This window comes from Schistocerca serialis, chromosome 2 (assembly GCF_023864345.2).
Source record: "Schistocerca serialis cubense isolate TAMUIC-IGC-003099 chromosome 2, iqSchSeri2.2, whole genome shotgun sequence".
NCBI lineage: Eukaryota > Metazoa > Arthropoda > Insecta > Orthoptera > Acrididae > Schistocerca > Schistocerca serialis.
In genome coordinates, this window is record NC_064639.1 from 504,195,189 (window position 1) to 504,209,402 (window position 14,214).

Sequence of the window (14,214 nt, forward strand, 5' to 3'; positions counted from 1 at the left end):
GCAGACAGAATTGCTGGATTCTGTCATTTCTTGGTGGCGACGACAGATACAAATTCCAGAATAGTTCCAGCTATTTATCCATCCATCCAAGGCATTGGAAAGCAGCAGGAAAAGCCTCTCTTGGAACCAGCACAATATGTAACATTTACATGACAGTGCACAGTTTGGTAGCTCGTCCCCGACTGGTAGCTCGTCCCCGACTGATTATCAGTTCCACCTTTTCTAAATAGGCCAGCCACAATTTGCGAGCGCTACACAGTTCCGCTCCCGAGGGGAACCACAACATCTTTTACATACAGAATAACTAAGAATCCTAAGTGAGGATCAGCAGTTTACATAACAGCAACCAAATACATTAAATAAAACAGAACATTTGCACATATTGACATTTCTACCAAAAATTATTCACACAAAATTACAATCATATACAGTAAGTTTTGTTCCCTCCAAATGGGACAAAGCATTTAAGCAACAGATACACTAAATTGCATAGAACCAAACCATGACGTCAAAGTTTGTGCAAAGAAAGAAATATACAGTTTTATGTTATCTATTCAATCAAACATATTTACAGAAGCTCAATGATGTAATTTTAAATAAAACAAAAGCAAAATAAATCAGTAGAGTATTAGAGCTATGGTGTTACAATTATACTTTGAAACAATGAAAAATAGGATGTTCTAACATATTTTTCAGGAACACAATCCTTAAGTCACTTTAACAGGTAAATAACACTTGACAACTTACCACTAATATATTGTACATATTGAGCCCAAGATAATGTTGTTGTTGTTGTGGTCTTCAGTCCTGAGACTGGTTTGATGCAGCTCTCCATGCTACTCTATCCTGTGCAAGCTTCTTCATCTCCCAGTACCTACTGCAGCCTACATCCTTCTGAATCTGCTTAGTGTATTCATCTCTTGGTCTCCCTCTACGATTTTTACCCTCCACGCTGCCCTCCAATACTAAATTGGTGATCCCTCAATGTCTCAGAACATGTCCTACCAACCGATCCCTTCTTCTAGTCAAGTTGTGCCACAAGCTCCTCTTCTCCCCAATTCTATTCAATATTTCCTCATTAGTTATGTGATCTACCCATGTAATCTTCAGCATTCTTCTGTAGCACCACATTTCGAAAGCTTCTATTCTCTTCTTGTCCAAACTATTTATCGTCCACGTTTCACTTCCATACATGGCTACACTCCATACAAATACTTTCAGAAACGACTTCCTGACACTTAAATATACACTCGATGTAAACGAATTTTTCTTCTTCAGAAAGGCTTTCCTTGCCATTGCCAGTCTACATTTTATATACTCTCTACTTCGACCATCATCAGTTATTTTGCTCCCCAAATAGCAAAACTCCTTTACCACTTTAAGTGTCTCATTTCCTAATCTAATTCCCTCACCATCACCCGACTTAATTAGACTACATTCCATTATCCTAGTTTTGCTTTTGTTGATGTTCATCTTATACCCTCCCTTCAAGACACTGTCCATTCCGTTCAACTGCTCTTCCAAGTCCTTTGCTGTCTCTGACAGAATTACAATGTCATCGGCGAACCTCAAAGTTTTTATTTCTTCTCCATGGATTTTAATTCCTACTCCGAACTTTGCTTTTGTTTCCTTCATTGCTTGCTCAATATACAGATTGAATAAAATCTGGTATAGGCTACAACCCTGTCTCACTCCCCTCCCAACCACTGCTTCCCTTTCATACCCCTTGACTCTTATAACTGCCATCTGATTTCTGTACAAATTGTAAATAGCCTTTCGATCCCTGTATTTTACCCCTGCCACCTTCAGAATTTGAAAGAGAGTATTCCAATCAACATTGTCAAAAGCTTTCTCTAAGTCTACAAATGCTAGAAACATAGGTTTGCCTTTCCTTAATCTTTCTTCTAAGATAAGTCGTAGGGTCAGTATTGCCTCACGTGTTCCAACATTTCTATGGAATCCAAACTGATCTTCCCCGAGGTCGGCTTCCACCAGTTTTTCCATTCGTCTGTAAAGAATTCGCATTAGTATCTTGCAGCTGTGACTTATTAAACTGATAGCTCAGTAATTTTCACATCTGTCAGCACCTGCTTTCTTTGGTATTGGAATTATTATATTCTTCTTGAAGTCTGAGGGTATTTCGCCTGTCTCATACATCTTGCTCACCAGATGGTAGAGTTTAGTCAGGACTGGCTCTCCCAAGGCTGTCAGTAGTTCTAATGGAATGTTGTCTACTCCAGGGGCCTTGATTCGACTCAGGTCTTTCAGTGCTCTGTCAAACTCTTCACGCAGTATCATATCTCCCATTTCATCTTCATCTACATCCTCTTCCATTTCCATAATATTGTCCTCAAGTACATCGCCCTTGTATAGACCCTCTATATACTCCTTGCACCTTTCTGCTTTCCCTTCTTTGCTTAGAACTGGGTTTCCATCTGAGCTCTTTTCTCCAAAGGTCTCTTTAATTTTCCTATACACAGCATCTATCTTACCCCTAGTGAGATAAGCCTCTACATCCTTACATTTGTCCTGTAGCCATCCCTGCTTAGCCATTTTGCACTTCCTATCGATCTCATTTTTGAGACGTTTGTATTCCTTTTTGCCTGCTTCATTTACTGCATTTTTATATTTTCTCCTTTCATCAATTAAATTCAATATTTCTTCTGTTACCCAAGGGTTTCTACTATCCCTCCTTTTTTTACCTATTTGATCCTCTGCTGCCTCCTTCACTATTTTATCCCTCAAAGTTACCCACTCTTCTTCTACTGTATTTCTTTCCCCCATTCCTGTCAGTTGTTCCCTTATGCTCTCCCTGAAACTCTGTACAACCTCTGGTTCTTTCAGTTTATCCAGGTTCCATCTCCTTAATTTCCCACCTTTTTGCAGTTTCTTCAGTTTTAATATACAGTTCATAACCAATAGATTGTGGTCAGAGTCCACATCTGCCCCTGGAAATGTATTACAATTTAAAACCTGGTTCCTAAATCTCTGTCATACCATTATATAATCTATCTGATACCTCTTAGTATCTCCAAGTTTCTTCCATGTATACAACCTTCTTTCATGATTCTTGAAACAAGTGTTAGCTATGATTAAGTTATGCTCCACGCAAAATTCTACCAGACGGCTTCCTCTTTCATTTCTTAACCCCAATCCATATTCACCTACTATGTTTCCTTCTCACCCTTTTCCTACGCTTGAATTCCAGTCACCCATGACTATTAAATTTCGTCTCCCTTCACTATTTGAATAATTTCTTTTGTCTCCTCATACATTTCATCAATTTCTTCGTCATCTGCAGAGCTAGAATGTATCATCTATGTATACCCCCAAAAATTTGACATAACTTGGATCATCTGACAGAAGCTTATCTCTAAGACTACAAACCAACTGCTGTGTTTTGTTTTCATTCAGCAGTAACAATACAGTTGATTTAATTTTGAAATTGTTCATGGATTCATTTCGGCTTTCAACAAATGGGGCACACGACTGGCACAAACGTTTTCACAAGTTAGTTCATACAGTAAAATTCACCTTACTCTTTTTTTTCCTTATTGTGCCGATCAGGTCAGGCACTTCATTCACTCTGATTGGATATCTAAAAATAGGTACCGGTATAACAGGAATAGTCCTGCAGAACATGTGGGCTTAAGTTGCGTTATAGTACAACACAATAAGACAACTGATATCAACAACTCGCTGCGCCAAGCCGAGAACCTTTCACCTCTCCCGTATCTAATCCAAGTCATAGCATCTACCTAAGTCGTGGTAGCTGACTGGGGCGTCGGCTTGCGTGCTGTGCAGGTGATGTCGCTGCTGCAGCAAGGGAACCGAGAGCGCACCGTGGAGCCGACCGCGGCCAACCAGACGTCTTCGCGGTCCCACGCACTGCTCAGCGTCTCCGTGACGCACTCGGCGGACGCCGGGCACCGCCACAGGCTGCGCAGGGGGCGGCTCTTCATGGTCGACTTGGCTGGCTCCGAGCGCGCCTCCAACACGCAGGTACCGCTGCCGCTTCCCCTGTAACGCTGCACGACCAAAAGGTCACCAGTTTTGCGAAATGAGTGGTACACAGTATGAACTGTCGGGAAATCTAAAATGAGATTTTCTTCTGTGATCACTTGTATGTCAAGTCGCATTTTCTCTATAGGGTCATGAAACATAATTAACTCGTATCATCTCATTTGTTATGAACATTTTCGTGGAGATTATCTTCTACATCTGAGTAGAGAATCTAAAAGCTGCGCACGAGAACTGAAGTACAGATTCGGAGTGCAACTTCAATACAAAAGTGCCATTTATTCTCGGTGGCATTTTTATTTCTTTCGTTTGTCACAGTTTACTCCATAAGATTTCCTAGTACAAATATCTCCGAAATAGAACGGGCTGCAATATGTTCCTGGCATATCCTGCACTAGATTGACCAACTCTACCTTATTTCCCGGTATCTCCAGTATAATACCGTAGCATATTTTAAAAATCGTTCTGGCGCCCTTATTGTAATCCTGTTTTTCGCGCATATCTGGTCTATGATCTCTGTTGTAAATACACTACTGCCCATTAAAATTGCTACACTAAGAAGGAATGCAGATGATAAACGGGTATTCATTGGACAAATATATTATGCTAGAACTGACATGTGATTACATTTTCACGCAGTTTGAGTGCATAGATCCTGAGAAATCAGTACTCAGAACGACCACCTCTGGCCGTAATAACGGCCTTGATACGCCTGGGCATTGAGTCAAACAGAGTTTGGATGGCGCGTACAGGTACAGCTGCCCATGCAGCTTCAACATGATACCACAGTTCATCAAGAGTAGTGACTGGCGTATTGTGACGAGCCAGTTGCTCGGCCACCATTGACCGCATGTTTTCAGTTGGTGGTAGATCTGGCGAATGTGCTGGCCAGAGCAGCAGTCGAACGTTTTCTCTATCCAGAAAGGCCCGTACAGGACCTGCAACATGCGGTCGTGCATTATCCTGCTGAAATGTAGGGTTTCGCAGGGATCGAATGAAGGATAGAGCCACGGGTCGTAACACATCTGAAATGTAACGTCCACTGTTCAAAGTGTCGTCAGTACGAACAAGAGGTGACCTAGACGTGTATCCATACCATCACGTCAGGTGATATACCAGTATGGCGATGACGAATACACACTTCCAATGTGCGTTCCCCGCGATGTCGCCAAACACGGATGCGACCATCGTGATGCTGTAAACAGAACCTGGATTCATCCGAAAAAATGACGTTTTGCCATTCGTGCACCAAGGTTTGTCGTTGAGTACACCATCGCTGGCGCTCCTGTCTGTGATGCAGCGTCAAGGGTAACCACAGCCACGGTCTCCGAGCTGATAGTCCATGCTGCTGCAAACGTCGTCGAACTATTCGTGCAGATGGTTGTTGTCTTGCAAATGTCCCCATCTGTTGACTCAGGGATCGAGACGTGGCTGCACGATCCGTTACAGCCTTCGTATCTACATGGGTCGTGAGAGGGGGTGAATGTTTACTTGACTCTCGGTCAGTATTGTAGTCCACGTTTGCGCTCGCCTCTTACCGATTAGCAGTACACGTAACACATGGTTTATAGAGACGTTACATTATTTATTTCTCAGTTGACTCACACAACACAACAACATTTCGTAATGATTCGGAAGAGCCAGTACTGATAGATGGCTTTAAGTTGCCAGCAGTGAAAGACAGACGATACTCAACATAAAATGTTCGGTTCTGTGTAGACTTCTTTGCATATTATGCGGACAGTATATCGTGGCACTCGGCTGCGACCGTAAATAAACGAGGACTATGACTGCCTGACTGGAGAGAAGTGGTGCAGGAAAACAAGCCCCACCTCCTACTCGAAGGGCTGCCATCCTATGTTCGCGTTCTGTGCTTCCAGGAATGCATAATTGACATAACGATCGTAGGGATCGTTGACTCCTTTTGTTGTAGTGAGATTCGCCTTCGAATCTCTTTATGTACAAACATTAGTCTCTTCACTCGTTTCAGATAAAGAAAAGAAAACAAGCAATTCACAACCCAAAGTGAACTGGAGTACACAAAGCATTTAGTGGTGGCTACAGCACGCAATTGTTTTCTGCGATTGGCAGTGGTAGTTCAGACCCGGCCTCTACTGGTATCTTACGTAACCACATTGCAAAACACTCCCCACCTATAGAATTGCTACGATGTAGTGTCCGCATTAATAAACGTATTTGTTATAATCGCACCTGTTACTGTAACTGTATCTGGATATTATATGCCACAAAGAAATAAATCATTTTGATTAGATAAGAACCATTTTTCATTCCATAGACCTAACACTGAGGGGATTGTCGTAAGAGTATAACAAGTCAGAAAACATAATATAACAAACATATTTTGAACACTTGAATGTAATATTCGTTTCTGAATGTATACCAAAACTGAGTCATATAACACACTTTTGCACTCTGAAATATTTCTCTCTGTTTGTGGAGCTACCTCAAAATATGATACCTTATAACGTATAGCAATACAGTACAAGTAAGGAAACTTGGAATTTTATTCCCTCCATTATGGAGACTGTAGTTGCGCTGATGTTGATTGATACACATTGATAGTTGCACTCACGATGACTGAGCGGACGAAAAATTCACTTTTCCTCTTTTCTTACATTCCTGTCCATTGCTCAACATCACCTCTAAGTGGTGAGTGGGGACCAGTTTGCATACACAAATTGTATTCCAATCTGGATTATCTTCATTGAAAAAGTATATAACTGTTGTTCTACAGTGTTGCGATCAAGCAGATAAAAACATCAAAAAAAGTTTCATACTACCCCCAATTCCCAGAACTCCTGAAGATAGACGTTGATTGTGGTTATTGTATCACAGACACAGTCCCTTTGACTGTTCAGAGATGTCACTTAACCCACCCAAAGATGTAAAGAACCATGCATGAGCAGCGCCTATTAGACGGAGGGGGTCCGACAGCCGATCAGTTCCAGTCATTCCACCAGGGAGGACGTACACGGCTCGTGTTGTCTGTAGTTCAACCATGCCTACGCGGTCAATACCGCGTTTCGATCGCGTCCGCATTGTTACTTTGTGCCAAGAAGGACTCTCAACGAGGGAAGTGTCCAGGCTTCCTGGAGTGAACCAAAGCGATGTTGTTGAGACATGGAGAAGATACAGAGAGACAGCAACTGTCGATGACATACCTCGCTCAGGCCGCCCAAAGGCTACTACTGCAGTGGGTGACCGCTACCTATGGATTATGGCTCGGAGGAACACCACCATGTCGAATAATGCTTTCGTGCAGCCACAGGACGTCGTGTGTAATAGGCTGCATGATGCGCAACTTCACTCCCGACGTCCACGGCAAGGTCCATCTTAGCAACCTTTACACCATGCAGTGCGGTACAGATGGGCCCAACAACATGCCGAATGGACCACTCAGGATAGGCATCACGATCTCTTCATCGATGAGTGTCGCATATGCCTTCGACCAGACAATCGTCAGAGACGTTTTTGGAGGCCCGGTCAGGCTGAACGCCTTAGACACACTGTCCAGCGATTGCAGCAGGGTGGAGGTTCCCTGCTGTTATGGGGTGGCATTATGTGGGGCCGACGTACGACGCTGATGGTCATGGAAGGCGCCGTAACGGATATACTATACGTGAATGTCATCCTCCGACCGATAGTGCAACAATATGGGCAGCATATTGGCGAGGCACTTGCCTTCATGGACGACCATTCGTTCCCCCATCGTACACATCTTGTGAATGACTTCCTTCAGGATAATGACTTTGCTCGATTAGATAGGCTGCATGTTCTCCAGACATGTACCCTATCGAACAGGCCTGGGATAGATTGAAAAGGGCTGGTTATGGACGACGTGACCCACTAATCACTCTCAGGGATGTACGCCGAATCGCCGTTGAGGAGTGGGACACTCTGGACCAACAGTGCCTTGATGAACTTCTGGATAGTATGCTACGACGAATACAGGCATGCATCAATGCAATAGGATGTGCTGCTAGGTATTAAATGTACCGGTGTGTACAGCAATCTGGACCACCACCTCTGAAGGTCTCGCTGTATGGTGGTACAACATGCAATGTGTGATTTCCATGAGCAATAAAAATGGCGGATATGATGTTTATGTTGACCTCTATTTCAATTTTCTGTGTAGGTTCCGAAACTCTCGGAACTGAGGGGATGCAAAAAAAAAATTTGGTGTGTGTATTATGCCAGGAATAGGAAATCAACAACAGTTGTTTAATATTTCAGAGCAAAGGTACTCCTGATCGGTTTACTGTGTTAAATTTAAACTGAGCAAGCACAAATAGTCCATAGCGTGATAATAACAGCTAGTTAATAATTTGATGTAATTTTTTTCATTGTGCCACTTACCAGTAGCATCGTCATCAATTCCTCCTCCTCCTGGAAGCTTGCAGAGCACGTCAATGTGCAAAATGCCAGCACAGTTGATGATTCCCTGTTAACTGGCTCATCGCTGTCGCTTAGTACTGTCCGCAACACTGCCTCAACGGATGACTACACTCTTCTCCAACTATTCATTATGGCAGCCTTCTCCAATTTATTGCACGCTTCAATAAAGCACAGAAGAGTAAACCGTGTCCTTGTTTTAATTGTGGACGACTGGACATTCGTATGTTTGGAAAACAGCACCATGTAAGGCGATTGCTTCCCACAACTTCGACATAGCCTCGGTAAAGTCGTTTTCACGTTCCTTCTGAACAGGGGCAATAAGTGCAAGTGGATGATGACGTTTAATTCATTCCAAAATCCCATTGTCTGAATCAGGGCTGTCACGTTGATTGGAAGACAGAGAGCTTGCATACCACTAGACCTTAGAGTCACATCAGAAGGATGACTGGGAACATTGTCAGTTATAAAGATAGCTTTCAGTGGAAGCTTTCTGCTTCTTCAGCTCTTGTCTCACAGCTAGCACAAATACTTTGTGGAACCACCAAGAAGATATTTCTCTGTTCATCGGCACTTTCTTCTGAGCTCACTTTTGCACTGGTAATCTATTTATGACGCTGTCTCAAAAACAATTGCGATATTAGGGTTTGCCAATCACCACGAGCGGTAGTTTATGACTCTCATTTGCGTTACAACATGCCAGTAATGTTACGCACTGTTTCTGTTTGTTGTAGCAACTAGCTTCCTTCTCGTTCGTGGCAGCTAATGTTTTTGAATGAAACATCTTGTAGAAGAGAGCCGTTTCATCAGCATTGCACAAGGCATCAGCAGTTAAATTTCCTTCCTCTGTTATCTTCCGTATCTTCTTTACAAACTCTCCTGTACATTTTTGCAACAGCTGAGCGACTTTCTCTGGAGACTGTCAGCTGCAGCATGCCGTGCCTTTTTCCCCATTTCAATAGGCAATTGTTGCAGACAAGTTACGGCTGCGAAGTTGTTTCTCAAGTGAAATTGCTGTTTCCTTTATTATAGGGTCACTGACTGGACTTCCTTTACTGCATTTCAGAACCAAACCAGTTTCGGGTGCGAAATTATTTAATGTTAGTGATGCATTTCATCCTTTTAGGGCAAAATTAGACTATAAAAGTAGCTGGATACGTGATATATCAGTCTTAAAACCACATATAATGTAAAATAGACACCAAGGAAAACGGATATATACAGGACGTCCCACCTAAACTTTTCACAGCCAGTATCTCTGGAACCGCAATAGGTATTGACAAACGGGTTTCACGGATATGAGTGTACGGCAGGGGCTCACGAAAGTAAATACTATGCGACATTCTAAACAGTGTGCAAATATTTTTTTCAAGATAAACTTTTTTAAATGGACACTTCAAATTATTCCATACGCAATTAATAACACGAGAAATCACAATAATAATGCCGTTGGTTGCTTCGCAATACGTCAGTTACATCCCGAGAAATTGGAAGGCGAAGTTGACGCGTGAGATGAACGAAACGCATCGCTGTTGCACTTCCAGCGATGCAAGCGGGACCCGCACGTTGCTCGTAATCACGATGTGATTGACGTACGTGTTCTTACTTTCACTGTCATCACGAGGGCTGAAAATACACTCCTGGAAATGGAAAAAGAACACATTGACACCGGTGTGTCAGACCCACCATACTTGCTCCGGACACTGCGAGAGGGCTGTACAAGCAATGATCACACGCACGGCACAGCGGACACACCAGGAACCGCGGTGTTGGCCGTCGAATGGCGCTAGCTGCGCAGCATTTGTGCACCGCCGCCGTCAGTGTCAGCCAGTTTGCCGTGGCATACGGAGCTCCATCGCAGTCTTTAACACTGGTAGCATGCCGCGACAGCGTGGACGTGAACCGTATGTGCAGTTGACGGACTTTGAGCGAGGGTGTATAGTGGGCATGCGGGAGGCCGGGTGGACGTACCGCCGAATTGCTCAACACGTGGGGCGTGAGGTCTCCACAGTACATCGATGTTGTCGCCAGTGGTCGGCGGAAGGTGCACGTGCCCGTCGACCTGGGACCGGACCGCAGCGACGCACGGATGCACGCCAAGACCGTAGGATCCTACGCAGTGCCGTAGGGGACCGCACCGCCACTTCCCAGCAAATTAGGGACACTGTTGCTCCTGGGGTATCGGCGAGGACCATTCGCAACCGTCTCCATGAAGCTGGGCTACGGTCCCGCACACCGTTAGGCCGTCTTCTGCTCACGCCCCAACATCGTGCAGCCCGCCTCCAGTGGTGTCGCGACAGGCGTGAATGGAGGGACGAATGGAGACGTGTCGTCTTCAGCGATGAGAGTCGCTTCTGCCTTGGTGCCAATGATGGTCGTATGCGTGTTTGGCGCCATGCAGGTGAGCGCCACAATCAGGACTGCATACGACCGAGGCACACAGGGCCAACACCCGGCATCATGGTGTGGGGAGCGATCTCCTACACTGGCCGTACACCACTGGTGATCGTCGAGGGGACACTGAATAGTGCACGGTACATCCAAACCGTCATCGAACCCATCGTTCTACCATTCCTAGACCGGCAAGGGAACTTGCTGTTCCAACAGGACAATGCACGTCCGCATGTATCCCGTGCCACCCAACGTGCTCTAGAAGGTGTAAGTCAACTACCCTGGCCAGCAAGATCTCCGGATCTGTCCCCCATTGAGCATGTTTGGGACTGGATGAAGCGTCGTCTCACGCGGTCTGCACGTCCAGCACGAACGCTGGTCCAACTGAGGCGCCAGGTGGAAATGGCATGGCAAGCCGTTCCACAGGACTACATCCAGCATCTCTACGATCGTCTCCATGGGAGAATAGCAGCCTGCATTGCTGCGAAAGGTGGATATACACTGTACTAGTGCCGACATTGTGCATGCTCTGTTGCCTGTGTCTATGTGCCTGTGGTTCTGTCAGTGTGATCATGTGATGTATCTGACCCCAGGAATGTGTCAATAAAGTTTCCCCTTCCTGGGACAATGAATTCACGGTGTTCTTATTTCAATTTCCAGGAGTGTAATAATAGGAGTTCCTGCCACAAACATTCATATGTACATAACTGCGCCCCTTATGCGTGCTGTATTTATCTATTTACTGTACGGACTTCGGAACACTACCGGCTGGTGTACACCGCCCCGTTACACCACCCAGGTCAACCCTTCGCCTCTGCAGTTGTGTACAGGAACAGGCCTCAGTCGGCGCTGTGTGTGGGAATGGCTCACTACGAAGCAGGTTGTTCTGTATGGAAGTACGTACAGGCACATGGCACTGGTGTACTGTACACTGCAATTGGTGTCACCGCTGCAACTGTGATATTAATTTACCTGTCCATCCATTCTAGGCATTCGACATGGTATTCACAAATGAGGAAATGGTTGACATGGTACTACTGTATGGAGAATGTCACCAAAATGGCACACATGCGGCACAGCTGTATGCCCAGCGGTGCCCTAATAGACGTCATCCGACCAGCCCTACCTTCATGAATATTGTTAGAAGGCGTCGCGAGACAGGTCGATAGTCTCCACGAACGCGGATCTGGAACAGAGGCGTAACACATGAAGAATCAGAGGTAGTTGTTCTGGCGGCCACTGCAATAAACCCTCATGCAAGCATTGGTGAAATGGAGAGGCAGATGGCAAGCCCTCGAACAAGTGCGATGCGTATTCTGCATCGGTATAGATACCACCCATGTCATGTGGTGTTACATCAAGGCCTCCGTGGCAACGACGTTCACAATCAGCTGGAATACTGTCAGTGTGCTCTGCAGTAAGGCCATGACTTAATGCGTAGGGTACTGTTTACTGATGATGCCACGTTTACAAACCATGGGAACGTCAACTTACACAATATGCAGTACTGGTCACCAGAAAACCCACATTGGATTCGACAGGTTGAACATCAAGGTCAGTAGTGTGTCAACGTATGGTGTGGCATTATAGGACACCACATCATTGACCCATATTTCGTTGATGGCATTTTTAGCGGGCGGCAGTACAAGCGGTTCCTGAGATGTACCTTTACTGGACTAATGGAAGACCTATCCCATCATTTGCGTCAAATAATGTGGTATCAACATGATGGATGCACTGTGCATAATGCCATGGTGGCACGACAGGCACTAAACCAACAATTCACACATCGACGGATTGTTAGCATGGTCGCCGGACCTCACCCCTATGGACTTTTTTCTCTGGGGACATGTGAAAGATGTGGTGTATTAGCAGGTCCCAACAACAATGCCAACATTAAAGCCCGCAGGCATTAAAGCCTGCAATAACACCTCAAACACTGACAGTCGTGAGCGAATGCTTGATGGAGACCATATAGAAGCAAATGACGATCTCTTAGAACATACGTTGTAGCGTTTCAGCTGTGAGACATGTGACTGCACACCGGCGTGTATTTTGTGTATTACAGAAAAGACATATGTTTGCTTTGTTCATACTACTCTATGTTTATGTACGCACTGCACCGTCTGAAACAGTTCAATTGTTTCACAGCCATTAAAGATGTTCAGTGATATGTCCTGTACGTGGCATGTACCGTTGTGCAGAGTTCAATACTGCACATACGAGTAAACCATGTCCTTGTTTTCATTGTGGGTGACAGGACATTCAAATGTTTAACAGGCCACGTACTAACAGCGTACATTATAATATGTAAGTACAGAATCTGTCGCATCATAGGACATCAATAACATCGTGATTAGGAGCTACGTGCGGGTCACGCTTGCATTGCGGGAAGTGCAGTAGCCGCATGTTTCATTCATTTTACGTGTCAGCTTCGCGTTCCAATTACTCGGGATGTAATTGACGTATTGCGATGCATCATAGGCCATTATTATTGTGATTTCTCATGTTATTGACTGCGTACGGAATAATACGAGGTGTCCATTTAAAAAATAAATAAATAAAACGTAAGTTTGTGTTCAAACCAATATTTGTACACGGTTTAGAAAGTCTCATAGAATTTACTGCACTACATTCATGCCCCTGAAAGTCGTTCGTCAATATCTATTGTGGTTTCAGAGATATTGGCAATGAAAAGTTTGGGTGCGACACCCTGTATATGGTGTGTATTTTAACTGAGGAGCTACTTCATTGAGAAGTAGCGGCGCCGCTCTCGTAAACTGAGACACGGCCGGGAGGGCGGTGTGCTGACCGCATGCATCCAGTGACGCCTGTGAGCTGAGAATGTCAAGGGGACCGGTCAGTACTGTTGGGCCTTCGTGGCCTGTTCGGGCGGAGTTTAGTTTATTTGGTATCTGTTTTACATTATATGTGGTTTTATGACTGAGGGGTCACGTGTCCAGCAACTTTTATACAATCTGATGATGCCCCAAAATGGTAAAACGCGTATTGACCTTCAACAATTTCGCAACCAAGACTGTTTTTGTTTTGAAGCATTTTTAAACCGATTGCTGTGACAGCCTGCCACGATGGAATGCATTGTTGTACGAACCTTCTTGAAACAGCTATGTCCAGTTCTTCTTCATCCTTACTTTTTCGCATAACCTCCCATTTTCCCAACTCGCTCTCCATTGCGTTCCCTACTGTCGAATAACATCTTTCTTTCTTTGAGATGTCGTAAATAGTTGGCTGTCCAACGTTTTACTCAGCCAGATCAGCTTTGCCGTGTTTATATTGCAACGGTTCAGAAGCAAATGTAAAAGTGCATCATTTGTATGGTATGCTCAGTGCTGTGAAAGCGATAGTTTTCATGTTTCTACGACTCGTATC

General features: G+C 44.6%; 1 protein-coding gene across 1 annotated transcript in view; it reads left to right on the plus strand.

The window, feature by feature from the left end:
* The window catches only part of LOC126457464 (kinesin-like protein KIF19), a 610,440-nt gene that overhangs the window by 400,000 nt on the left and 196,226 nt on the right, over positions 1 to 14,214 (plus strand). Inside the window, exon 5 of the mRNA XM_050093755.1 lies at positions 3,805 to 4,002. Within this exon, the coding sequence (XP_049949712.1) occupies positions 3,805 to 4,002 (198 nt within the window). The remainder of the gene's footprint in view (positions 1 to 3,804; positions 4,003 to 14,214) is intronic.